Below are 24364 nucleotides of genomic sequence, written 5' to 3' on the forward strand. Positions count from 1 at the left end.
ACTGCAGGATTGACGCTGCTGCAATCAATGCACTAGGGATCAATTTAGCGGGTCTAGTGAAGAGTGCTCTCCCGTCAACTCCAGTGTTCCACCGGAACGAGAGGAATCAGGGAAGTTGACGGGAGAGTGTCTCCCATCGACCCAGCGCAGTGTAGACACTGCAGTAAGTCGACCTAAGCTACGTCGACTCCAGCTACGTTATTCATGTAGCTGGAGTAGCATAACTTAGGTCGACTTACCGCTGTAGTGTAGACATAGCCGCAGTTACCAGTCTATTTAGTTTTCTTTCTGCCATTGTCCAGACTAGCCTCAGCAATAAAATACTATTTCTGCTGAGTGTGAGGGTAAAAGAGATGTACTTAAAAAAAAAAATACAAAACTTGCATCTGTTACTATAACCAACTCTAACTTTGGATAAGGTCATTTCTATTTGTAAAATAACCATGGAGAGACATTTTTGATTGAATTATTGAATGTGAAGGGTTTAGCTGTTTGTGCTAAGTGGTTCAGCCAGCTGAGAGAGAAATGTTTGATTTATTTTTTATATTAATGTTATAATATTTACATTTGATGAAATGTTGTTTGCACTTTTTAGGATGAACGATTTCCCAAAGGTACTGGACTGGAATCAGGGACTCGTATCCAATCTGTTCTTTGTTTGCCGATTGTCACTGCAATTGGTGATTTGATTGGTATCCTGGAGCTTTATCGGCATTGGGGCAAAGAAGCCTTCCATCTCAGTCACCAGGAGGTAAGGCCTAAAATGCTGCAACTGTTTTATTTTAAATTTCCCTCTTCGAGGTGATGCCAGCTACTTCTGACCCCAGACTTCCTTCTTTCTTTCCTCATTTTGTTTTGATATTTTTTGTAATTGAGCCTTGTTATATACTTGGAGAGTGGGCTTTATAAGGCTGGCTGATGCTCATTGGTATTCTGAGCGGGAAGATTCATTTCATACACACAAAATTCTCTAATTGTTTCGTTCCATCTTGTGGGAATAATTTCAAGTATATTGTTATCAATTGTTCATTGATTATGACTTTTAAAATAATAGATTTTATAGATGTTGTCAACACCTTTATGGAAGGGTGGATCAGAGAAAGCTCAGGCTATTACAAGTGCATGAACTAGTGTTACAGAATGAAACTGCTCCTGTTTAAAGTTACCCAGAGCTCAAATGGTCAGCTTTTAAAAAGCATTTATTCTTCGAGTACTGTGCTTATGGGTGCTCCCCTTCAAGTGCGCATGTATTACATGTATCTTTGATCAGAGATGTTTGGTAGCAGTGCCTGTTAAGGGTCCTCCCCCACCCTCCTTTTGGGAGGTTTTCCCTCCAGATGAGGGGGTATGCCAGGATCACCAAGATTCATGTGTTGCCTCACCTACCAATAGGCTATCCTGGTCAGCAGCAGACATTCCTGGTGCATTCCTTATCTGGGGGCATGCACATTCCTCAGAAAAACAATTTCTGCTCAGCCCTTGAGAGCTGAGGTGTAGTGCTATTCGAGGTGTGGTAGCTGAGTGATTAAGGTCCTTGACTACAATCCTAAAGATCAGAGGTTTGAATCTTGCTCAGTCTCCCACAGAAAAGCCACCTCCAGTACACCTGGGGCAAAATGAATATTTGATCCATTGGGTTAGGGCAGTCAAAGGCAGTTGGACATGATGATGGCCACATCACTCCCTTGTGTACTGTTGGCTATAAAATTGACATGCCTTAACCGCATCAGTCCAATGGCTTGGAAAACTGAGAGATTAGACTGCAATTCTTCATCATAGAGAGCTCTCTTCACCCAGCCTCAGACCCAGATTATGAGTTTCCAAGTGAACAGAGTTCCCTTTCTACCATGACACCGCATTCTGGGAATGCCTTTCAGAAAAGGAGTTTTACCTCTCCTCACAAAGAGCCTGTTTGAAAAAGATCTTGGTTTTCTCATAAGTTAACCATGTCCAAGCCCTCAGGTTCTGGGTTGGGTACTATTTGAGGCTCCATGCTCCTCCTATACCAATAGTGCTTTTAAGACTCTGAGTTCCTCTAGGAGCCCTGATTCCAAGTTTGCATCAGTACCTAAACCATTTTTGGTACCATCAAAACACAATCAGGGCAGCAGAGAGAAACAGCTTGCTTCTAGCAAGATGGTACCGATGGACCTTCCTCCACAACCTCTGGTACCTAGCACAATGACTCCTTCAGTCGAAAAAGCCATCTCAGACCACACTCTCTTTGAGGCAGTGAACATTGTTGGTACCGACGACTTCCATTGCAACACACTCATCCAGGTAGATTCCTCTCTCTGTACCGCTAACCCACATGGTCTTGCAGGAGTTTAGGTATTCCAACTACCTGTTAGTTTCAGATGATCCTGAGTCTCCCCTCCCCTGATGAGTACTGAGCATTTATTGGTGCCAGATTTGACACAGCTGATGGAATTACATGTCTCCTTGGGACCACCTGGCTCTCCACTTGAACTTGGAGGTTATAAGAACAGGTTACTGCATTCATTTTACCTGCATCTCCTACCCCACCCCCTTTCCTTGTCCATTTTCAAAGATCCCTCTCACAAATACTTGAGACAGGAAATCAGTTCCCTTCTATGCTTAGGAGCCATAGAACCAGTTCCTGCTCAGCATGGGGAGAAGGGATTTTACTCCCAAGTATTCTCCACTCCCATAGACGAACGGAGAGTGGAGACCTATTCTAGAGCTAAGACTCGAGAACATCTTAGTGAAAGCACAGACATTCGAGATGGGGACCGTTGCAGCTAAAAAGTCCATCATTGGATCCCGGTGAATGGTTTTTGGCCCTCGACCTTCAGGATGCATATTTTCATATCACGATTCACCCATCTCACAATGAGATTCCTTTGGTTTCTGGTCAGCCAAGACCACTTCCAGTGTTGGGTACTTCCATTCGGCCTTTTCTCTGCTCCAAGAGTATTCTCAAAGGTATTGGCAGTGGTTGCTGTCTGTCTGTGTTGGAGGGTGATGATAGTTTTTCCATACCTCAACAATTGGCTGCTCAAAGGCTTGTCTTTCTGTGAGGTTCTTTCCACCATGAAGACAGCTTTGTCCTTTTCCTCAGGCTACGTCTCCAGGTCAGTGTAGAAAAGTCCACTTTGCCCCCTGTACAAAGGATAGAATTCATAGGGGCCTCCTTAGACACAGTAGCAACCAGAGCTTACCTCCCCATGGACTCATTCTCGACTCATTCAAACCTCATTGCAAAGATTCAAATAAGCCCCCAGACTTTGACAAGAAATAGTCTTCAGCTTCTGGGACATACAAAGGTAGACGCTGCCATAATGTATTATGCAAGATGATGCCTCTCTGCTTCCAGTTTATATACTGAACAAACAGTCTGAACCTTCACAATGTCTGTGCCAGCATCCCCTTTATCCAGCCAGCTCCAACCATCACCATAAAGACAAATTTAGCTTTGTCGTTGGGTTGGGAGGCTCATCTAGGGACATATACCATTCAGGGCAGATGGTCTGCCCAAGAAGGCCATTTACACATCAACCTTCTGGAGCCGAGGGCAGTCAGGAATCCGAGACAAATCTGTTAATATCATGACAGACAGCATAGCTTGCATGTTTTACATCAACCAACAATGGTTGGCAAGATCCCCTTCTCTTTGTGCCAAAGTAATAAAGCTATGGAACTACAGTCACTACACAGGGTGAGTAACCTCCCCTTCCTTAGAGTAACTTCAACAGTTAATAAAACCATACTTCTTGTAGGTCTTACACATATTTTGTTCTGTACAAAGCTGTGTATATATTGGACAATTTGTTTACATTTGGGACCTACTTTAAACTAATTGCCACATTTGCAATAATTCATTAGCTTTTTATTTAAGAAATAAATAATGCTGCATAAAATGTTTTAGTTCTAATCTAAGAATTTTTAAGGTAGCTTGTATCCTTTTAATCTTTTTAATTTTATCTCACAAAACATCTTATGCCATAGTTATGCAGTTAAAAAAGCTACAGTATCTTCTATAGGAAATATGTATATTAATAGAGTAGCGGTTCTAAAATTTTAGGAACTCGAGGACCCCCATTTTGATGTAAAAATTTTTGGGGACCCCCAAACCTCCCTCTCAGCCCTTGCCCCTTTCCCAAGGCCAAGCCTCTGCCCCGCCCCTTCCCTGAGGCCCCACCCCTGCTCACTCCAGCCCCTGTCCCTCTGTTGCTTGCTCTCCCCCACCCTCACTCACAGGAGTGGATGCAGGGTGCGAGCTCTGGAAGAGAGTTTGGGTGCAGGAGGCACTGGGAAGGGAGGGGGAGGAGTTGATCAGCGGGGCCCGCGCACCCCCGGGATACCCTCGGGGAACCCCAGTGGTCCGTGCGCCGCAGTTTGAGAAACGCTGTAATAGTGTATATGGCAGTAGACTTTTTACAGTTCTGTTTGTTCCCAACAAAACCTGTGTGCTCTAAGGACAGGAGAGTCTGCCTGATAGCACATCTTATTTAAACTTATTTAAACTTAGTTAACTACAAAATACATGACATTTGTTTGAAATGTTGTACAGAAACTGACATATTTTAAACAGTAGTCTTGTTTTAGTGATCATATCTGATTCTTCTGCAACACAAATGGCAATGAAAAAAGCAATGCCTGTCCACAAGCAGAGATTTTCCCTTAGAAATATTAGTTGTTTAATGGATTGTTCCTCACAAAGAATATTTCATTGTCATGGGATCTTTCATTGTGTGGCAGAAACATTTTAACAATGTATGAAATGTAGTTTTTAAAGCCCCTCGTGAGTTCTTGGAATGGCTGCTTCTGTCTTGTATTTGTTGGGGGTGAATCTTTCATGCTGCCTCTGGAGAGCACAGCTCTGTGAGCCTCCCAATGGCACAAAACAAATGAGAAGTATTAAACACTTCCTGTGTGTGACCTGAATACTCTTTTAGAACAATGAACCACTGGTAGTCATGTTACACCTTTAATAAATTCATTGTCTGTCCTCCCTCCCCCGCAAAATATAGTTCCCTGTCGGTGATCTAAAACATCTCAGCAGGTGAAGTGTTAGAATATTCAAAGACATTTAGCAGCTGGATCAAAAAAAGGTATTATAGAACTGGTTTGAAATTTACTGGACTTCCTCAAAGTTAGTTTCTTATATTTTGTTTCAGGTTGCAACAGCAAATCTTGCATGGGCCTCGGTAGCAATACATCAAGTACAGGTGAGTCTGAATTCATAGACTAGGCTCATAGGGACCATTGTGATAATCTAATCTGATCATGTGCATAATACAGGCCATAGGACAGCCCTGAATTAATTCCTGTTTGACCTAGAACAAGGCCCAGATTTTAAAGGTATTTAGGCGTTGCTGTGCTCAGCTTTGCAACACCTGATTTAGGAGCCTAAAACATATATTCAAAAGGGATTTAGGAGCCTAAATCCCATTGTCTGTCCCCTTGATTAAGTGTCTAAATCCATTTTGAAAAATAAGATGTAGACTCCTAAACCAGACTCAGTGCAGCAATGCCTAAATTCCTTTAAAAGTCTGAGCCCATAACTTAGAAAACTATGTAATCTTGATTTAAAAGTTGGCAGTGATGGAGATTCCACCAGCACCATTGGTAAATTGTTCCAATGGCTAATTGTCCTCACTGTTAAAAATGTGTGCCTTATTCCAGTCTGAATTTCTTTTTTTCAACTTCATCCATTGGATCATGTTATACCTTTGTCTGTTAGACTCAAGAACCAATTATCAAAATTTTGTTCTCCAGAGATTGTGATCAAGTCATCCCTTAGCCTAATTGTTAATTGTTTTCATAGCACTTTTAAGGAACCATAGAGTAAATCTAAGTAGAAACTGTGGGTCTGATTCTTCACATTTTGTGTATTTATTTATGTCCACTTTGCACATGCATAAAGCATTATCAGATTAGAACGGTATTTTATGAAATAAAAGGTGCATAGCGGTAAAGGTCCGTTTTCTTTATTCTTTCTGCAAAGCTCCCTGCACATTCTAGGAGTAAAATTCTTTTGTCAACTAATATGAAATGAATATGAAATCTGGTGAAGTAGCAATGGGGTTCAAAGTCCTCACTTCATCTAGCAATATTTTCCTTTCCCTGCACTGTTAATTGTATTCGGTCTCTGTAATCCTGTTGACTTCCCCAAAGAAAGAGCATGGGAAAGGGGAGTCTAGCAATTCTGCTTCACTTCACTCATTTGATGCCTTTATGGGCTTCTTTGGGCAAGCTGAGAGAAGTGATGAAGGAACAGGATAAGGGATAAAGGAAACAAATGCTATTAGCATTCCCAGCAAGGCTGTAGAATTTGTTATGGAAGGGCAGTAGTTAAGTTGATTTCATAGCAGGACCCAAAGATGCCAGTCAATGGCACCTCAAATTTTACAGCACTGAACAATAGGCAGTATTTTTTTTTAGCAGAGATGCAGAAATGTATTGCTCATCCATGTTAACATATCCACAGCTCTGTAAAAAGATATTTAAACTTGTAGCCTGACACACAAATCTGTATTAGCTTTTTGGTGCATTTTACAGTGTTGTTATATGTAGTTGCTTACACTTGTTTGTTTATATACAGATTAGACCAATAAAATGTTTGTCCTACAGTTTCACTATGAGTGTAGTGCTCTCCTGGCATAAGCAACAATGTATAATGTGTTTCCCTCAGGTGTGCAGGGGTCTTGCCAAACAGACTGAACTGAATGACTTCCTGCTTGACGTATCAAAGTAAGTGTGATTTGCAACAAGACCGTTTCAGCTGAATAATTGCTTCTGTGACAGGCTCCTTTTTTGATAAGTGAAAGTTACCAATTCATATTTTTCCTTGGCAATGTGTATGTTTGTCCTTCCCTTCCATTTTCCCTGTTTGGTTATGGGCTTCCTCTATCTACATATGCTCCTTTTTCAATTCTGCTCGAGGCTTTCTCTTGTACAATACAAGTACACCTCTACCCCGATATAACGCTGTCCCCGGGAGCCAAAAAATCTTACCATGTTATTGGTGAAACCGTGTTATAACGAACTTGCTTTGATCCTCTGGAGTGCGCAGCCCGCCCCCCCCCCGGAGTACTGCTTTACCGTGTTGTATCCGGATTCATATCACTTACTGTGTTTATTGTGTCTTCTGATCATTACACTTCAAATCTAAGACATTTTACCACGTTTCTACTGTTTTGTAGAAATATGTGAAGTTGCTAATGTTTAGAATGTAATTGGAGATGGCCACAGCACATATGCATTCTTTTACATCCTTATTAGAATTTGGAGTCCATTGCTTATTAAAATTTAGAGTCCACTGCTTCCCTATAATTCAGCTATGCATTTAATTAGGAAAATAGTAAAAGAAATAATAAACATGAGTAACATGTTAATGTGGCTGTTAAAATCATAGTTGGCATTTACTTTGTCCCACAGGTTGACTGTGTATTGTGTGAAGAAGTACTTCCTTATATTTGTTTTAAATCTACTGTCTATTAATTTCATTTGGTGATCCATGGTTCTTATGAAGGTATAAATAATGCTTCCTTATTCACTTTCTCCACACCATTCATGACTTTACAGACCTCTGTTATATCCCCCCCTGAGTTGTCTCTTTTCTAAGATGAACAGTCTAAGACTCTTTAATCTCTCCTCATATGGAATCTGTTCCATACCCCTAATCATTTTTTGATGCCTTTCTCTGTACCTTTTCCAATTCTAATATATCTTTTTTGAGATGGCGTGACCAGAACTGCATGCAGTATTCAAGGTGTTGGTGGACTATCAATTTATACAGTGGCATTATGATATTTTCTGTCTTATTATCTATAACTTTCCTAATGGTTTGTAACATTCTTTTAGCTTTTTTGACTGCCAATGCACATTGAGCGGATGTTTTCAGAGAATGATCCACGATGACTCCAAGATCTCTTTATTGAGCAGTAATAGCTAACTTAGACCCCATCATTTAATATGTATTGTTGGGATTATGTTTTCCAATGTGCATTACTTTGCATTTATCAACACTGAATTTCATCTGCCATTTTATTGCCCAGTCACCCAGTTTTGAGAGATCCCTTTGTAACTCTTCTCAGTCAGCTTTGGACTTAACTATCTTGAGTAATTTTGTTTCATCTTCCAGCTTTGTACCTCACTGTTTACCCCGTTTTGAACAGCACAAGTCCCAGTGCAAATCCTTGGGGGACCCTGCTATTTACCAATTTACATTGTGAAAACTGACCATTTATTCCTACCATTTGTTTTCTATCTTTTAACCAAATACTGATCCATGAGAGGACAGTCTCTCTTATCCCGTGACTGCTTACTTTGCTTCAGAGTCTTTGATGTGGGACTTCGTCAGATGTTTTCTGAAAGTCCACTGTCTCAACTGGATCACCCTTGTCCACATGTTTGACACATTCAAAGAATTCTAATAGATTCATGAGGCATGATTTCCCTTTACAAAAGTCATGTTGACTCTTCCCCAACATGTCGTGTTCATCAATGTCTGATGATTCTGTTTTTTACTATAGTTTCAACCAATTTGCCCAGTATTGAAGTCAGGCTTACCGGCCTTTTATTGCCAGATCACCTCTGGTGCCTTTTTAAAAAATTGGTGTTACATTAGCTATCAGCCATTCATCTAGTACAGAGGCTGATTTAAGTGATAGGTTACATACCATAGTTAGTAGTCTGCAATGTCATATTTGAGTTCCTTCAGAACTCTTGGGTGAATACCATCTGGTATACCGGTAACTTAATAATGTTCAATGTATCAGTTTGTTCCAAAACCTCCTCTATTGACACCTTAATCTGAGACAGTTCCTTAGATCTGTCACCTAAAAAGAATGGCTCAGGAGTGCCAATCTCCTTCACATCCTCTGGAGTGAAGGCGGATGCAAAGAATTCACTTCGCTTCTCCACAACAGCCTTGTCTTTTTTGAGTGCTCCTTTAGCACCTTGATCATCCAGAGATCCCACTGATTGTTTGGCAGGTTTCTTGCTTCTGATGTGTTTAAAAAAAACTTGCTCTTAGTTTGTGTGTCTTTTGCTAGTTACTCTTCAGATTCTTTTTTGGACTGTTTAATCATACTTTTATATTTCACTTACTAGAGTTAATGCTACTTTCTATTTTCCTCAGTAGGATTTGACTTCCAATTTTTAAAGGATGCCTTTTTGCCTCTAACCACCTCTTTTACTCTGCTTTTTAGCCATGGTAGCATTTTTTGGTCCTCTTGCAGTTCTTTTTATTTGGGGTATCCCTTTAATTTGAGCCTTTATTATGGTGTATTTTAAATAGTTTCCATGCAGCTTCCAGGCATTTCACTCTTGTGACTGTTCCTTTTAATTTCCATTTAACTAGTTTCCTCATTTTTGTGTAGTACCCCCTTTTTAAGTTAAAAAATGACTGTGGTGGGTTTCTTTGATATTTCCCTCGGCCCCCCAGGAATGTTAAATTTAATTACATTATGGTTGCTGTTATTGTGTAGTTCATCTATGTTCACCTCTTGGCCCAGATCCTGTGCTCCACTTAGGACTAAATTAAGAATTGATCTGTCCTTGTCGGTTCCAGGGCTAGCTGCTCCAAGCAACAGTCATATCTTGTCTATAAATTTTATCTCTGCATCCCATCCTGAGATGACATGTGTCTAGTCAATTTGGGGTTAGTTGAAATCCCCTATTTTATGGGGTTTTCTGTTTTTGTAGCATGTCTAATCTCCCTGAGCATTTCACAATTACTGTCACCATCCTGGACTGGTGGTCAGTAGTGTATTCCTACTTCTATACACTTATTATTCAAGCATGGAATTTCTAGCCATAGAGATTCTGTGGTACAGTTTGATTCATTTAAGATTGTTACTATATTTGACTCTATGCTTTCTTTTACATATAGTATCCCTCTTTCACCAGCGTGACCTACTCTGTCATTCCTATATATTTTGTACCGTGATATTACCACCTCCCATTGATTATCATCATTCCACCAAGTTTCTGTGATGCCTATTATATCAATATCCTCATTTAATACCAGGCACTCAAGTTCACCCATCTTAGTATTTATATTTCTTCAATTCGTATACAAGCACTTATAAAACTTGTCAATATTAAGTTGTCTGCCTTCACGTGTTGTAACTGAATGGGTCTCTGTTTCTCTTCAGCTCTTACTTGTACTTTATCAACTTTTATCCTCCCCTGTTTACTAGTATATAGATTGTCTTCTTAAATAAATCCTCCCCTAAGGGCTGTATCTCTCCAAATCATATGCTCCTCCGCACCTGTTGGCTTTCCCTTAGGCCTTAGTTTAAAAACTCATCTGCGGCCTTTTAAATTTTACATGCCAGCAGTCTGGTTCCATTTTGGTTTAGGTGGAACCCATCCTTCCTGTATAAAATTCTCTTTTCCTCAAAGATTCCAAGTTATTAATAAACCTAAACCTGTTCTCCCAACACCATCATCTCATCCATGTATTGAAACGCTGGAGTTCTGTCTATCTAGCTGGCCCTGAGCATGGAACTGGAAGCATTTCACAGAATACTACTGTAGAGGTCCTGGTCTTTACTCTCTTACCTATCAGCCAAAATTTGGCCTCCAGGATTTCTCTCCTACCTTTCACTTTGTCACTGGTATCTACAGGTACCATGACCACCAGTTCCTTCCCAGCACCGCACATACATCTATCTAGATGTCTCGAGAAGCCTGCAACCTTCACACCTGGCAGGCAATTCACCATGCAGGTCTCCTGGTCATTACAAACCCAGCTATCTGTATTTCTCCAAGGACCATGAGTGGTAACTGCACGACTCAGTGGTATGACGTATCTTTCAGCAATGGACATTACCATTGTGGGAGCTCTTTGCATCTCAGGGGAACCTGAAGTTCTGAGGAAGACCAAACGAGAGAGAGAGAGAGCTGATTATCCTGATTACTCCCCAGTGGCCTAGACAGTTCTGATTTTTGAGCATTCTCCAGATGGCCTCAAGCCCTTGTGTCCATATTCACTTCTTCCCAGACCTACTGACTCAAGATGAAGGCAGAATCAAACACTCCAATCCAGTATTCCTCCATCTAACAACATGTTATTTGGCTGGATGACGGACATGGAAAAGGCACGTTAAGTGGCAGTACAATCCTTAGCAATAGTAGGAAAGATTCCACAAGAAAACACTATGCCACAAAATGGAAAAGAATTCTCTACCTGAGGCAAACATTGGTGAATACCTTCAGAAACTTTTGAAATCCCTACTATTTTAGACTAGCTCCTCTCTCGAAAAACATGAGATTATCCCTCAGCTCTTTGCATGTTCATGTGGTGGCTTTTAGCAGTTTTCAGCCTCTAGTGGGAAGCCCTCCAGTCTTCACCCATCCTACCACAGGAAGGATTTAAAAGGGCTCATCAGAACCTTTCCTCCGATGCTGAGACCCACCCTGACATGGGACATCCAATCTTGTCTTATCAGCACTGATGAAGACCCCATTTGAACCATTAGTTTCATCCTCATTCACACATCTCTCGATGAAGGTGGCCTTTCTCATGGCAGTCACCTCAGGAAGAAGAGTCAGTAAGCTGAATGCTCTTATAGCTGACCATCCATGTATGGGCTTCCATGAGGATAAGGATTTCCTGACTTTAGGATGTAGTCTCCTAAAGTAATCTTGGAATTCCATCTGAGCCAAGTCATACACCCACCTGTCTTCTATCCAAATGCCCATGTCACTAGAGAGGACATAATACTCCACTCTCTGGATGTTCGCCAAGCCCTGGTCTTTTACCTACAGGGATGAAGCCCCTTAGAAAATCTCCCAAACTGTTTGTTTCCTTTGCCAAATACATGAGAAGAGAAGCTGCCTCTTTATAGAGATTTTGGTCTGAATCCTGATACATTACAAACTATCAGTGACTACTCCCTCTCAGGTGGTGAGAGCCATTCAACCAGAACCCAGGTTACCTCAGTAGCCTCACTTTGAGACATCCTTCTAGATATCTACCAAGTGGCAACATGGAGCTCCATCTGTACCTTTGTTAGACATTTTGCCCTGGTACAGGCTTCTATAGCAGAAGCCTCTTGGTTTAGCAGTCCTTCAATATGTGGCACAGCAGCATCCCTTGCACTGTCCTCCTCAATGAATACTGCTTATACATCACCTCAGGTAGAATACACATAGGGACAACCACTTGAAGAAGAAGAAGAAAAGATTATTTACCTGTACATAAATTGGAGTTCTTTGAGATATGTGGTCTGTATTGCACTACCTGCCCTCCTTTCCCTCTGGTGCAGAGCCTTATCCCAGGGCTATTCACAGTAGAAAGGTAACTGGAGAGGCAGGCAGTCCTCACTGCCCCTTATGCCCTCGATTTGGAGTATGAGGGAGGAGAAGGGCGCAGGCATGAACCAGTGGATACAGCTAGCAAAAGTTTTCTGATATCAAGAACATGCAGCACATGCACAACTCAAGTGGAATACAGATAGCGACCACACATCTCAAAGAACTCCAATTACTGTGCAGGTAAGTAACATCTCCTTAATCTGAAGAAACACCAGCTGCAGCACAAAGGGTTGATGCCTTGTCTAGAATAATATAGTAAATTCAAGGGCTGTGTGGATGAAGTCTTTCCATTGTCTTTGTGATGATGACAGAGAGTATCCAAGAGTATTTTATTTTCCCAGATGCCTTGTCATACTTACAATTTAAAAAAAATGTCTGGCCCTCTGTCTTACTATGAGAATACAGCAGTGTGGGTCAGCTTCTCTAGTGAGGGGGCTTCTGAGCTTGAGGGGGAACTTTGCCATAAATGGGGAGGGCAGGTGGTGTTTACACTACTGCTTTCCCCAGAATTTAATTTCTGCCAGGACTCAAAGTGTGTTTCCTGTCACCCAAGACCCTCCCTCGCCAGCACCACCCATTTCTGCACTGGCATTCCCTAATGCCCCCATTGGTGCAGGTGTTTTCCACTGTTGTGCCTCCACCCAACCAAGCAGACTTTGTGCTACTAGTCTGTACTGACAGAACCTGCTGTAAAACTCGGGATGAATCAAGGCCTACCTGTTTTAAGATCAGGTGGCCTGTTACATCTGACAGATTACCCTAATGTTGTATGCAGTGTAGTTGTAGCTGTGTCAGTCCCAGGGTATTAGAGAGACAAGATGGGTGAGGTAATATCTTTTAATTGATCACCTTCTGTTGGTGAAGAAGAGCTTGGTGTGGCTCAAAAGCTTGTCTCTCTCACCAACAGAAGTTGGTCCAATAAAAGATATTACCTCACCCACCTTGTATCTCTAGATTACCCTAAAACCTTCTAAAAGCACCTGTGGCTTTAATATTTTAATGCTGGGAATTTTATAGGTAAATAAATATGATTCATCATATCAGTGATTAGGATTATCACTGTCTGAAGAAAAATTTATTTCACCCACAAAACTAGGAACTCATGTAGTGACAACTGTCCAAGCAGTTGCAGGTGAAGGGCTTGCACTAGCAACAAAATAATATGAATTGCCTTTAAAAATGGTCTGTACTTTATATTTTATAGAAAGCAGGTTTCCAATTCATTGAGCAAATTGTTGACACGCAGTGTTACTGGGATATTTTCTGTACGGTTTTAGAATGGGTACAGAATACAAATGGTCCACATTCAGGGCCGGCTCCAGGGTTTTGGCCGCCCCAAGCAGCCAAAACAAAACAAAACAAACAAACAAACAAACAAAAAAGCCGCGATCGCGATCTGCGGCGGCAATTCGGCGGGAGGTCCTTCGCACCCAGGCGGAGTGAGGGACCGTCCACCGAATTGCCGCCGAATACCTGGACGTGCCGCCCCTCTCCGGAGCGGCCGCCCCAAGCACCTGCTTGACAAGCTGGTGCCTGGAGCCGGCCCTGTCCACATTTCATGCAGTCACTGGAAATGCAAAATTAATTTATTATATATTTCCTTCCCCCTGGACCCAACACAAAGGGAGCTGTATATGTGCTCAAGACCATGGGACAATGTCTTTTTCTGTCTGTAGGAATGTTGTAATCCAAAGTTTATTAAGTCTGGGTATGTGGAAGCTTTAGGCTTTTTTTACTAAAAAGTTTGACCTTTATCTTTCAATACTTTTGACTCTCCTTGGACAATCTCACTTCATAGTGAGAATGAGATCTCCGTTCTTTCTTTGCAACCACAAGGTCAGTCTTTCTCTCCAGCCACACCATGCGATACCTGGGTTAATAAAGAACATTCATTTAAATGTTTTCTAGGTTGTTGCCTCCATCAGGAAAAGTGGTTTAGTATGACATTAATTTTGACAAGTAACCTAATATATAAACCTAATTAAGTATATTTGGAAGCAATTAAATAATGCATATGTTAAAGCATTTAATGAGAGAGAGCGAGTTTGTAAGGAATACTCACCCTGAAAGGCAGCAAAGCACTGAAGCATGTGCTGAAGTGTTTTGCTAAATAGGGGCCTGAAGCAGCATATGGTAGGCTCTCTATTTATTCATTCATTTATTTAATTTATTTAATTTATTTATTTTAACAGAGTTGCATGTTTATCTAAAAAGGACTAAAACTTGGAACCTGCCCAAATCCTTGTGCTGCAGCAATCTAAATAACATTACTTACTAATTTTTTATCTCTTCTTCTTTACAGAACCTATTTTGATAATATAGTCGCAATAGATTCTCTACTTGAACATATAATGGTAAGCTATCTTTTTTCATCTTTAAATTTATACATCACATCTGTTAGTCTTCCATTCTCTTTTTTCATTGAAGTAAAGTGTGGCATTGTTGAACCATAAAAGCTGTTTATAATGAATTCATATGATAGGTAAGTTCTGAGGCTGGTCTGTAAGGAAATAGTGATAAGGGTCCTCTTGGTTTTATTTACTGCAAAAACTTCATTCACAGTTTCATAAGTACTGAGTTATGGGGTCTCTGTGAACTAAATGTTGATCTCAGATTTGCTAGATAAATAGAATATTTGTATATTTGTGTATTTTCTTAGCATTTCAACTTGTTCCTCTAACTGGTTCTTTCTACTTTCAAATCACCGCACATTGCAATACACTCGTCAAAAAACCCACAAAAATAGCCCTTCTGATTGAAGAGCATTGTCTGTGTGAAGCCATGTGGAAATGGCCAGCATTACCCACAGATAGTTTATCCAATGACATGTGATAGGTACAAAAGAGAGTTGTTACCTCCCAATTAGGACATAAACCGATTTAGATTTCGCAATTACAGAGTGGCACAGTCAGTCACAGAACATTATGGCAGCAATTAAAGCTGGTTGCATCGTAATAACTAACAGATTATTTAGTCAATGGATTTCCCTTTTTTTTAGATCATAAACCGATCACAATTTTCTTGAATTTATTCATTATTCAGAATGATTCATTGAACATATCTGCAAATAAATTTGCCTGTAGATTGTTTGCTGAGTGTTTGAATGTGAGCGGTGGTGTTTAGTTTTGGACAAACATGTTGAATAATATGGTTCTCTTCCTTGATTGAATGAGTGTAAATAAGAGTCAGTTTTCTGATGAGTGCTTGCAGTTTTACCAATTTAAAAATCGCTATCCAACAATACTCTCCAATGTTTGCCCTAATCTTATCAGTGAACTTTTTAGCTAGAATCTTCACAGAAAGTAAGCACACCAACAGTGCAAACCATGTCAATGCAAATTAGTTTAGAAATTCAAATCAATATTCAGGAGAAATATTTTGCAGTCTTAGTTGAATCTAGGTACTACACAGACAAGAATTGCTCTCTTCAATGCACAAGAAACATTCCTCAGTTTCAGCAGCTTTGTCTATTCTTATTTACACAAATTGCTTCACAACATTGTTTGACATTTAAAAGCACTGTGGTAACATAATACACAGAACTTAATGACAGATAATGATATTCTTCTCTGTGAACAGTCACCAAGTAGAACACACACACGGCAATGCAGTATGCTTATTCTTTCATCTTCCTTCCCAACACCTGCTCTCTCAGCATTCTGCTGCACAACCTGCATTGATGCTTCACAGTCAACTTCCTTTGAAGTCTGTGCCAATTGGCTTCTTCTGGGTCTAGCAGAAAGAGAAGAATGGATCTGCTAGTTTGTGCATCCAGTGCAATTCTACTGGAGACCAGTTGTATCATTTCTGTGACTCACCCTATCTACTAGAGTGAGAGAACAGCAAGAATCAATCTCCTCTCCCCAGACCACCTCCTGGAAATTACAATGAAAGCTTTTGATGGTTCTTGCACTAATAATAGTACCATTTCTCTGGTTGTTTGTCTTTATATCTTTGTTTCTTTCTTATTCGAACTCCTTAGTGAATTTAGTGGAGTAAAAGGTGCCTGATTGCACCTGAAAATAAAGGTCTTTCTTCATCCACAGAAGTGGTGCAGTGTGGGGAACAGGAGTGCAAATTTCCCCACACACTGCCTCACTAATGTGTTTCAGTACTATTCTGAAGGCTCTGCCCTAAGGAGAGAGATGATAGGTTGGTCCCCTTCAGTCCTTGGCCTCCCTATTACTCTATTTACAAGGGTACCTTTTGTGATTGTGTCACCCGCCAGTCATTGTCAAGCTGGGTTGGATTTGAGCCAATGACCTAGTGAAGAAAGGCTTTGCCAAACCCATTAGGCATCTACTCCATAAACAGTAGTATTTTAAGCAGGCAAGTCTTACAAAAATAGGTCTTGACATAAGATAAATGACCCCATCCTTCAAGAGTTGAATGTATTAGAACACAGTGCCTTGTGATCTGTTTTAAAATATTGATGCTTTACAAAGCACCTGATATGGTTTCAGAAGGTACATAGGGAAACCTCCCTTACTGTTATCCCAGGAATTGCCAAAGTAGTTTTAAATAGTTCTTCTGGTTTGAATGAATAAAGGAATAATGGGAATGGCTACACTTTTTAATGAACTCCCACATGGAGAAAAGATACCTTGAGCCTGACTCTCAGCCTGCTATCTGCCCCTCTTGCATCAGTCTGTTGGCATGGAACCAGAACACAGCTGGATCTCTCCAGCTGGGGATTTTTCCAGCATGAGGGGAGCCTTCAGCTGTGTAGCTGGGTTCTACACAGGTCGCAGTGTAAAGGGTAGGGTATAGAAAGTACGACAGGACTGCTGTGGTCCAGCAGTCCCTGGCTGGCAGTCGGTACCTTGTGTGCCACAGGTAGTTGGCATAGAATTAGCCCCAGAGTCAGGGAGCCACACACAGATTCTTTGCAACCCAGGCTGAGTCCAGTGCACATTGGTACAGATGAGAACCTGACACAATATTTTTATATCTCGCTATTATCTATGTCAAAAATGGCACTTTTGCTTCTTTAGAAATATAAGCTAACTTAGAATCCTAGCATTCTTGAGTATGTATTTAACACACACACACAGGATATTTTAACAAAACTCATGCACACAAATGTAGAGTTCTTAAAATTTGAGATTAAGGTCTGGCCCTTTTGTCTGCTGTAAATGAACATATCTAGGGGTATACTTCACAATGGCAAAGCAAATGAGAAAAAAAAAGAATCAGGTGTGTTTGTGTTTTGTCCAGCTGAAATAAACATGATTAGAGCATTCCATTTTGGGAATGTCTCCTAAAGTCCAGTTTTGATTTTACTTTTCGCATCCTTTTAAAAATCTGGTTGGGATTGTTACTAATGGATTTCACATGTCTATGTGTGTCCTGGAGAAGCTTGAAACTGTGTGTATGCAAACCCTTATATTAGTAGTACACCTCTACCTCGATATAATGCTGTCCTCGGGAGCCAAAAAATCTTACCACGTTATAGGTGAAACCGCATTATATCGAACTTGCTTTGATCCGCCGGAGTGCGCAGCCCCGCCCTCCCCCGGAGCTCTGCTTTATCGCATTATATCCGAATTCGTGTTATATCGGGTCGCCTTATATCGGGGTAGAGGTGTATAAGGAGAGAGCACACCCGCTATACACTTGCTTTTGTGATCTATATTTTCAGATGTCAGAATATAATTTATGTAATATATACAGTAGCATTAAATCCTGTGACTTCATAACAAGATGACTACTATGCTACACACAATCCATTTGAAAAATATTATATAAAGTCTTCTTTTACTTCAGCTGGAATCATACATTTGGATAGTCTCTGTACATTGCTCTCTCTCTCTCTTCTTTTTTTAGTTGCTGCAAACTAATTTTCTGAAAAGTGACCCCCACAGAGTAGTGTGTGGGAAGTGTTAACCTGTTCTCATTTGAAGTGAGAGGAGGAATTCAGAGATGAGATTTTTGCTGTGTCCTTAGGTCACACTGTTGGGCCTGGATATTTCAGGACTCTTAGAAAAGGATATGCATTGTGTACGTGGGTCAACCAAAAGTACTTTTGGACTTTATGCATAAAGTTATTTTTCAAGGCTTCTGCAGATGGGAAGTTTGGTGTATTTTGGGCTAAACTGTGCCCTTATGAGCTGCAATATCATATACGCAAGAGGGATTGCATTTCATATACTCAAGAGTTAGCTCTTAATCCCAGAATTTTCTTGCTCTTTATAGTACAGAAGTAACCCAGGTAAGCACTTTAGGAGTTAAAAATATTTATTGTCTGAAAATAATAATATGCATCTGGCTTATTTAAAATGTGGAGAATTTTAATCTTGAGAAAACACTCTGAACCCCAAAGGGTTTGAAGTCTCTCTGTCTTTGGGGGCAAGGACTGTCATTTATTATATGTCTGTTCAGTGCCTAACACAGAGGGGTCCCAATCTGACTGAGGCATCTAAATGCTACCACAATACAATAAATGCTATTAATGATAAATAAACTAAAGGATGTAAGAAAGCAAGGACTTATCTTGCTTATTTTATAAAAAAAAAAGGGGAAAAGAAATGTCAGAAAAATCTCATCAAGCTCTAATTTTAAAGTAAGATGCAGCGATGCTTCTCTCTTTGGCCTCAAAGCACATTTTGATAGGTGCATCTAGCTGTAATGATATAGTGACTGGTCAGTCTGCGTTTCCATTAGGAACATTGTTTATTCAGAGTTTTAGAAGTCGTAATGCCTGTAAAATGTTCTTTGATATTGTTGTATCTTCAAATCTATTAAAGTACAGTAATTGAAAGTAAATCATTTTAAAAAGTAGGGAAAAGGTTGTCAGTCCAAAAGCAAGGACTTTGTACCCATAAAATACCCCTCTTCAATGGAGACCCATTTTTCTCCTTGTACATCACCCACTGAAGCATCTAAAAAAAACCCTGACTTTTTAAATTTAAATGTTAAAACTGTAAATGACAACTTGATTTAAATAAATTATTGTATAAAACAAAAACATTATTTTTATGTGTTAAGTTGTAGCCTAAATTGTTTTAGTTGAGGAAACTTCTGGAAAACGCTTTCTCTATTAGAAAAGCTGGCTGAACTTTCATATTCGAAGGGTCTACCTTCATGAACAGATTAGTGACTAAAGTTCACCTGAACCTCATGATGGTTAATCTTAGTTTTGTTCTTTGTCTATAGATATATGCAAAAAACCTGGTGAATGCAGACCGCTGTGCACTCTTCCAGGTTGATCACAAGAACAAGGAACTGTATTCAGACCTTTTTGATATTGGAGAGGAGAAGGAGGGGAAGCCCGTCTTCAAGAAGACCAAAGAAATAAGGTAGGAACAGCAGAAGAATTCAATTTAATTCTAACTAGCGATGTGCAGGTATCTTGTTACCCAGTGTCTGTGCCTACTTGCAGGTGCCTACCCTGACAATACTTGTCATACTGTGATATCATTCCCACCAGGACCCGCCTCCAGAAGGTAGTACTTCTGGGAATGACATTGCAGCGCCATCGAAACAGCGTCTCTGAAGCTATAACGTCACTCCTGGAAATGCCGTCTTCCGGAGGCGGTCCTTTTGGAAATCATGTTGGAAAAAAACACAGGTGCTCCAAGGTAGGTAAAGGAGCAGGTGTTAAATTAAACCCCCTTATCTACATGTACAAGTACAAGACATTTATTGGTGCTCCCAAGATCAATCTAAATGTGACCTGTTCTCTCAAACACATGCAAAGTAGGGAAATTATAGTGGGTAATTCTGGTTGGGGAATCAGGCATTGCCAGTAACAACTGGTCAGATCTAATCAATCCTTTTAAGGTGGGCAATCCATTTACTCTTAGTTTAGTGTCTCCTTGCCTCACCTGATATGATGAACTTGGACTTCATTCTGATTTGAATAATTGTGATTTTAAAGTGCACTTGAATTGGTCAATTTTAAGTTTTGCACTGGCGTGGAAGGTTACACAAGCTTCTATGAGTATTTTTAAAACTGATGCATCATCTACATGGTACAAATTGCCTCATTAATGTGTACATTTTACACATACACCCCTCCTTAGTGGAAAAAACAGCCAGAATAACAAGGTAACTTTTAAATATTTCAGTTTTTGGAGAGAATGATAATTTATATAATGCCTTTTGCCCAGGAAAATCCCTAATGGATATAGGTTGAGATTTTTCAAAGCAGGGTAGGGGATTTGGGTCCACATTGTTTTATAGTTAGTGAAAAATGTGTGACTAAATCCCATGAAGTACTTCAAAACCTTTCAAACATAAAATACACACAGCTCTTCACTCAGCAGTGACATTCTAAAATGGTTTATTCAATTGTTTCTTTGTATCTTTAAAGTTATAGTATCAGATATGGTTCATAAGGGAATGTAAGTCAGATTCCCTTACTCTCAATGGGACTCACGTAGGCTGATGTTTATTCTTTCTTACTACATTGTGTACGTGAGCATAATGGAGTCTACACTGGTGCAGTTTATATACTAAGGAGCAAGAAGATGGTGTAAATTAAAGAAGGAGGTGTCCTACTTACACTTTCTTACACCCTCCTGATAATTGATTTTCTTGTTTACAGTCCTCTCGTCTGTCCCCTCAGTGTGAGAATTACACAAATTTTGACTTTGAGTGTAAGGGAGTCTGAGGCAAATTCAGGGGTGATGTATAAGGCTCCGAAAAGGGCAACAAAAATGATTGGGGTATGGAACGGCTTCCGTATGAGGAGAGATTAATAAGACTGAGACTTTTCAGCTTGGAAAAGAGACGGCTAAGGGGAGGTATGATTGAAGTCTATAAATTCATGACTGGTGTAGAGAAAGTAGATAAGGAAGTGTTGTTTACTACTTCTCATAACACAAGAACTAGGTGTCACCAGATGAAATTAATAGGCAGCAGGTTTAAAACAAATAAAAGGAAGTATTTCTTCACACAATACACAGTCAACCCGTGGAACTCCTTGCCAGTGGATGTTACGAAGGCCAAGACCATAACAGGGTTCAAAAAAGAACTAGATAAATTCATGGAGGATAGGTCCATCAATGGCTATTAGCCAGGATGGGCAGGAATGATGTCCCTACCCTCTGTTTACCAGAAACTGGGAATGAGTGACGGGGAGGAATCACTTGATGATTACCTGTTCTGTTCATTCCCTCTGGGGCACCTGGCACTGGCTACTGTCGGAAGACAGGATACTGGGCTAGATGGACCTTTGGTCTGACCCAAAAGGGTCATTCTTATGTTCTTATGAAAAGACTGTAACATATACATTTGCAAGAGGGTAAGAGTTTGTCTGAAGTAGTCTGAATTGGTATAATGCTGTAATTGGTGTACATGTTGTGGGGATAGGCAGAAAAAGGTATAGCATACACCAACTTAAACTTCTTCTAGACATACAGTAGAACCTAAGAGTTATGAACACCTGGGGAATGGAGGTTGTTTGTAACTCTGAAATGTTTATAACTGAACAAAACGTTATGGTGGTTCTTACAGCTGAATGTTGACTTAATACAGCTTTGAAACTTTGCTATACAGAAGAAAAATGAAACAAGCACAGAAACAGTTTCCTTACCTTGTCAAATCTTTTTATAAATGTTTGCTTTTTTTCTTAGTAATTTACATTTAACACAGTACTGTACTGTATTTGCTTCCAAATGAGGTGTGTGGTTGACTGTTCAGTTCATAACTCTGCGTTTCTACTGTACTGAGTAAAATCCTGGCCCTAATGAAGTCAATGGGAGTTTTGCAATAGATTTCAGTGGAGCCAGGATTTACCCACTTAGACTAACATCTGTGTGTGGCCCATCTTTGAGCGTCTCTGCTTATTTCACCCATGCCTCCTTTGAATTATAGAAGCCAGAAGTGTTTTATGTTGAAGAATTATTCCAATTATTTTCTTGTAATAATATTGACTGCAGGATTTGTGTGATTCAACTCTAGTATGCTTCATGTATTTGTTTTCATTGTGGAAGGTCTACAAGATTCTGTCAGTAATAGTGCATCTTAGCTTGCTGTAAAATGAAATTTATCCATGAGATTTGTTCATAAAATAGCATGGATATAAGAGATGCAATTGATAAGTTGTAAAGTAAACTGATGACTTAAACACAAGTCATCAGACTGCACAAATGTAATTGAATGTAAGGAACATGAATTAGAAATAACCTCTAATCTTATTATGGACAGCAATCCTTATTGAACCAAAATGATTGTAGTATGGGACCTTTTTTAGCTCTATATCAGGGGTGGGCAAACTACGGCCCATGGGCTGGATGCGGCCTGCCAGCCATTTTAATCCAGCCCTCAAGCTCCCACTGAGGAGTGGGGTTTGGGGCTTGCCTCGCTACAGCTGGGGAGCAGGTTCGGGGGCTGCTCCACGTGGCTCCAGGAAGCAGCAGCATGGCCCCGCTCTGCTCCTACACTTAGGGGCAGCCAGAGGTTCTGCTCTGCATGCTGCGCCTGCCATAGGTGCTGCCCCCGCAGCTCCCTTTGCCTGGGAACCACGGCCAATGGGAGCTGCAGGGACGGTGCCTGTGGACGGGGCAGTGTGCAGAGCCACCTGGCCGTGCCTTCACATAGGAGCCAGAGAAGGGACATGCCGCTGCTTCCGGGAGCTGCTTCAGGTAAGCACTGCCCGGAGCCTGCACCCCTGATCCTCCCCCCATGCCCCAACCCCCTGCACCAGCCCTGATCCCACTCCTGCCCTCCAAACCCTCGATCCCAGCCTGAAGCACCCTCCTGCACCCCAAGCCTCTCATCCCCATCCCCAGCCCAGAGCCTGCATCCCCAGCCAGAGCCCTCACTCCCCCAAGCCCCTGCCCCAGCCCTGATCCCCCTCCCGCACGCCGAACCCCTCTGTCCCAGCCCGGAGCACCCTCCTGCACACAAACCCATCATCTCCAGCCCCACCCCAGAGCCCACACCCCCAATCAGAACCTGAACTCCTTCCCACACCCCAATCCCCTGCCCCAGCCCTTATCCCCCTCCTGTGCTCCAAACCCCTTGGTCCCAGCCCGGAGCACCCTCCTACACTCCGAACTCTTCATCCCCAGTCTCACCCCAGAGCCCGCACCTCCCCCCCTTGCACTCCACCCCAGAGCCCCCTCCCACACCTTAACTCCTCATTTCTGGCCCCACCCTGGAGCCCGCACCCCCAACGAGAGCCCTCACACCCCTCCCACACCCCAACCCCAATTTTGTGAGTATTCATAGCCTACCATACAATTTCTATTCCCAGATGTGGCTCTCGGGCCAAAAAGTTTGCCCACCCCTGCTCTATATCCATATAAAATATTTTCAGTAGATATCTATATTATTCTTTACAATTCCTTCTTGTATTTCAAGAATTTTATCCTTACAAACAACAAAATTAAGCTGGTTTGGACTGAAGGTACATTTGTATGTTCAGGGTAGTCTACAATGAAAAAATGTTTATTCAAACTGTTCATATGCTGATCGACATGTTTCTTTAATATGTGCAGATTTTCTATTGAGAAAGGAATAGCGGGTCAGGTAGCAAGAACAGGTGAAGTCCTTAACATTCCTGATGCCTATGCAGATCCACGCTTTAACAGGTAAGACATTCTTTAGTTACAACTAGGACAGGAAAAAACAAAATAGCTAGCTTTTTACTTAATGTTCCGTTCAAATTTTAAAGACATTATCAATTGATTAGTACGTTTTCATGGAATTAAGGGGTTCTGATGAAGAGACAAACTTGAAATATTTATTTTCATAGCATTCAATCTGATCTTGTGACTGTATTCTATTAAAACGATTTTGACTCTGTTTTACCAAATAATTGAAGAAGCATTAGTTATTTTGTTCTAGATAGAAGTTTGCACAGCTGGATGGACTATTGCTTGTTGTACATTAAAAACCTTAACTCAATCTGATTGGTTTAGAAAATAGGTGTATTTCAGTCACTTGATGACCTGCTAAGTCATAAAAATAGAGTTTTTAAAACATTTTCGGTATTTTTATGAATGAGCTGACTTAATTGGCTGAAGTTTTATTTCTCTAACTTTTAAATGGGTATTATAATAACACTGCTCTAGAGCCAAAATGCTTCTGAAATAAATGTAGTCAAACTTTACTAATTCTG

The 24364-nt window shown here is 40.8% G+C and overlaps 1 protein-coding gene across 1 annotated transcript in view; it reads left to right on the forward strand.

Moving 5' to 3' along the window:
• The window catches only part of PDE10A (phosphodiesterase 10A), a 548175-nt gene that overhangs the window by 483954 nt on the left and 39857 nt on the right, over positions 1-24364 (forward strand). The window contains exons 7-12 of the mRNA XM_026649717.1: positions 596-751; positions 5142-5192; positions 6659-6717; positions 14597-14648; positions 19450-19592; positions 23742-23834. Of these exons, the coding sequence (XP_026505502.1) occupies positions 596-751; positions 5142-5192; positions 6659-6717; positions 14597-14648; positions 19450-19592; positions 23742-23834 (554 nt within the window). The remainder of the gene's footprint in view (positions 1-595; positions 752-5141; positions 5193-6658; positions 6718-14596; positions 14649-19449; positions 19593-23741; positions 23835-24364) is intronic.

This window comes from Terrapene carolina, unplaced genomic scaffold (assembly GCF_002925995.2).
Source record: "Terrapene carolina triunguis isolate 2854851 unplaced genomic scaffold, T_m_triunguis-2.0 Scaffold85, whole genome shotgun sequence".
In the NCBI taxonomy this organism is placed as follows: Eukaryota; Metazoa; Chordata; order Testudines; family Emydidae; genus Terrapene; species Terrapene triunguis.